Here is a 3,413-nt window from a genome sequence, read left to right as displayed (position 1 = left end):
TGCCAAACCTGGTTCCTTACAATGAATGCTACTTCTCTCTTTTCTACTTTTTAAAATGCTTTTTAGCCTCCCAAATCATAAACAATTATTTGATCTGGTGTATGAGAAGTTTAATAAGAATGTTGTTTCACATGTAAGAATAAGAATTAAATAATAAAAATAACACCTGTGGCACATTACAGTCACCTGTACCTATGGTTCTCTTAATGTCAAATAATCATGTCTTAATGTCAATGGCCATGTGCTTCCAAACACAGAACAAAAGAGCAAACAGAGATCATAAGCCATGTGCTTTCACAGAAAAACACAACACAATTCAAGGATATAAACACAGAAGAGATTAAGCATAAAATTTAGGTCCTGGCACAAGAACCAAGATAGTTTGTTGCGCTTTGAGAAATGGAACGTTTAATAAAGCAACCATGTATCACAAAATTATGTACCATATAGTTTTCGTTTTCAGGGTTCCGTTATTGTTTTGAATGATAATCGTATGTTTTTGCACGATTAACTTCGTACTACCCTGCTGAAAAAAAACAGCATCAAACCAGCATGGACCAGCATGGGAATTATGCTGGTCTATGCTGGTTTAGCTGGTGGTCACCAGCATACCAGCACCAAAACACACCATATGCTGGTATGACCAGCATGGGATGCTGGTGCTAATGCTGGTTTTATGCTGGTGCTGATGCTGGTTGGATGCTGTTTTAGCTGGTGTTCACTAGCAAACCAGCACCAAAACACAACATATGCTGGTCTTGCTGGTATTCTGGTTTTTTCAGCTGGGTAATTCATAGGAATTAGCTAACTCGTAAAATATGTACAAATTCTTGTGAGATCAGGCTAGACCTACAGTAGTGCAAGACCTGGATCTGAACCTTGGATCCGTAAGATCTAACAATTTTTACAAACATCCCAACCCAGACAGATGAAAAACTGCGTTGTAATTCTTAAATAATATTGAGACCTGATCAGTTTTCTGAGAAACTGATGATGTTTTCTTAGTACTGGGTGCCTTTGACCCGCCTACTACTTTATAAAAAGTATAAAACCCTCTGTTTCTCGTGTGAGTTTGTTCCTCATTGCTCCTCTTTCTTCGTGCGCATGCCTACAGGTATGAAATCTCAACATACACTTTTAAACTTATTTATCAAATCCTGTAATAATCACCTGATTAAATATTCACAGAAAAATTGTAAAATGTCTCTTTCAACAAAATGTTACAAAAAACTTGAAACAGTGTGCACAGTTTAGTATTGTAGCACAATGTTTTATTTGTTGTCTTTTGCAGTTTCTTGACTGTATTATATTCATACCTGATCTCCATTCATTTTTCATCTGAGGATTCAGACTAAATCAGGATGTTGACCACTGCAGCTCTTATTCTCATTGTCACCAGTAATGTTGTTCTTGGACAGGTAAGATTAAATGATGAGTCTGTATATTATTGTACAATCATGATTACATTATTACCAAGGTAATAATTTTTCTCATTGGATATAGGGTGACAGACGGGCTGTTAAAAGACAGAGATTTCCATTAAATATGGCAGAAGATTCAGTTGATGACAGGTATGAAGGCTGTACAGAGAAGATGGAAAAATTGGTGGAGACAAAATATCTACCTGAAGAAATCACTGCTAACATATCAGGCTTTGGAAAAGTTTGGGAAAACAGTACAAAAAACATTCCTGGACCAAAAGACAATCTGAAAAGAAATCATTTAATTGCCATTTCTGTGTATACTGGTGTTATTGTATACAGTAAATTCAATCAGGATGCTAGGACCGGTAAACAGAAATACAAAGACAAGACATACAAATGGTACTCGCTTCATTTTTGGTTGACACAAGCGATACAGACTCTAAAGAAGACTGAAAAGGGATGCAAGTCAACTTTTCGTGGTACCAATGTTACATTTGAAGGTTTCAATAACACAGATATTCGTTTCGGCTCATTTACGTCCTCCTCTCTTGATCGTAAAGTAACAGCTGATTTCGGAAATCAATCTTGTTTTGAAATTGAGACTTGTCACGGTGCTGATGTGTCAAAATACTCCCAGTTTCCTAATCAGAAAGAGGTGTTGATTCCCCCGTATGAGACATTTAAAGTCACTAATATCAGAAACGGTCAGAAGGATGACTGGTGTAAGACTGTGTTTGTGTTGAAAAGCTACAAAATAACAAGTAACTTAAACTGTGCAGTGGCATCAGTCAAGCCCAAGAAATATCACAATGTCATTATCTCTGACTGATCAGTATTTACATATTTTAACTTCTCTTTTTTATAAAGCATGCTTTTAGAAAACTTAATGATTGCAGCTTTAGTCTATCTGAATAATAATCATTTAGTTTTTTTTGTTTTTTTTATTATATGCAGAGTTAAATGCATTTGTTGCATTTTAGTTGTTCTGTCGCATACGTACACTGTAAAAGTTCTTTGCTGCCTTAAATTTACGAGTCATGTATTATTTGACTAGAAATTAGTTGTTATAACTTACAAAATATAGTTGAAATAAGTCAACCTCATTTGTTGTAGCAACTCATTTCTTGTCAAGATAAAAAATAGCAGGTTGAAATGACTTGTGAATCTGAGCTCAGCAAATCATTTTGTACTCCTTTAAAATCTGAAGAACGTCTTATATAAAAAATGTTTTTACAAATTTAAAACTATAAGAATAACCCAAAAGGATGTTAGTTATTGCGTGAATAAACGTCACTTAAATTTCATTTATTTAAACAGCTCTCTGGTCATTTACCCCTGATACCCCAGAGTCATCTTGACCGGTACTTATGTTTAATGTTCCGTTGTCTGGTTTCTCATGCCATGTTTGAATTTGTTACAAAAAATTAATAAAATATTAGAAATGTATATTTTGTGTAAAATTCTTAAATATAGCCAATATATATTTATGCATTCGGCAGACGCTTTTATCCAAAGAGACTTACAGTGCATTAAAAGCTATATTTTTTTGTCCCTGGGTTTGAACCCATGTAAATCCTAATGGAATATGTCCCAAAACACACTACAAAAAAGAATTTTGTGATGGTTTTTATGGTAAAAGCTAATGGTGGGTATTTTAATGGAAACCATTAGGAATTTCTGTAATGGTTTTATTGCTTTTTTCAGCAGGGTTGAAGGGCAATTTCCTATGCAGTAGCCTTGTAAAAATAGGCTATGCATTATATTATATGCCACGAGACAGCTTTCAGTAGGCTTATGTCTTGACATAAGCTATATATTGTGATGCATATAAAGTTTAAAAATCTATTTATATGGAGAAATATAACCGCAATAGAAAGGTTTGTTTCTGTTGCTGTCAACGTTGTCTTTTGGACGTTTCATTAAAAAAAAAATCAGTAAACTCAAAATCTGACGAGGGTTTGAAAGGACATGATGCTTCCGCGCAGCAAC

At 34.6% G+C, this 3,413-nt stretch overlaps 1 protein-coding gene across 1 annotated transcript; it reads left to right on the top strand.

The window, feature by feature from the left end:
- The first annotated feature begins 1,212 nt into the window (after positions 1–1,212).
- Positions 1,213–2,842, top strand: LOC129421065 (ecto-ADP-ribosyltransferase 5). Its single transcript, XM_055176365.2, has 2 exons — positions 1,213–1,418; positions 1,504–2,842. The coding sequence occupies exons 1-2, from the start codon at positions 1,362–1,364 to the stop codon at positions 2,251–2,253; spliced, it is 807 nt and encodes a 268-aa protein (XP_055032340.1). The 5' UTR covers positions 1,213–1,361; the 3' UTR covers positions 2,254–2,842.
- The last annotated feature ends 571 nt before the right edge of the window (positions 2,843–3,413 follow it).

This window comes from Misgurnus anguillicaudatus, unplaced genomic scaffold (assembly GCF_027580225.2).
Source record: "Misgurnus anguillicaudatus unplaced genomic scaffold, ASM2758022v2 HiC_scaffold_29, whole genome shotgun sequence".
In the NCBI taxonomy this organism is placed as follows: Eukaryota; Metazoa; Chordata; class Actinopteri; order Cypriniformes; family Cobitidae; genus Misgurnus; species Misgurnus anguillicaudatus.
Note: the sequence above shows the minus strand (reverse complement) of the source record. Positions and strands in the feature narration are given on the sequence as shown.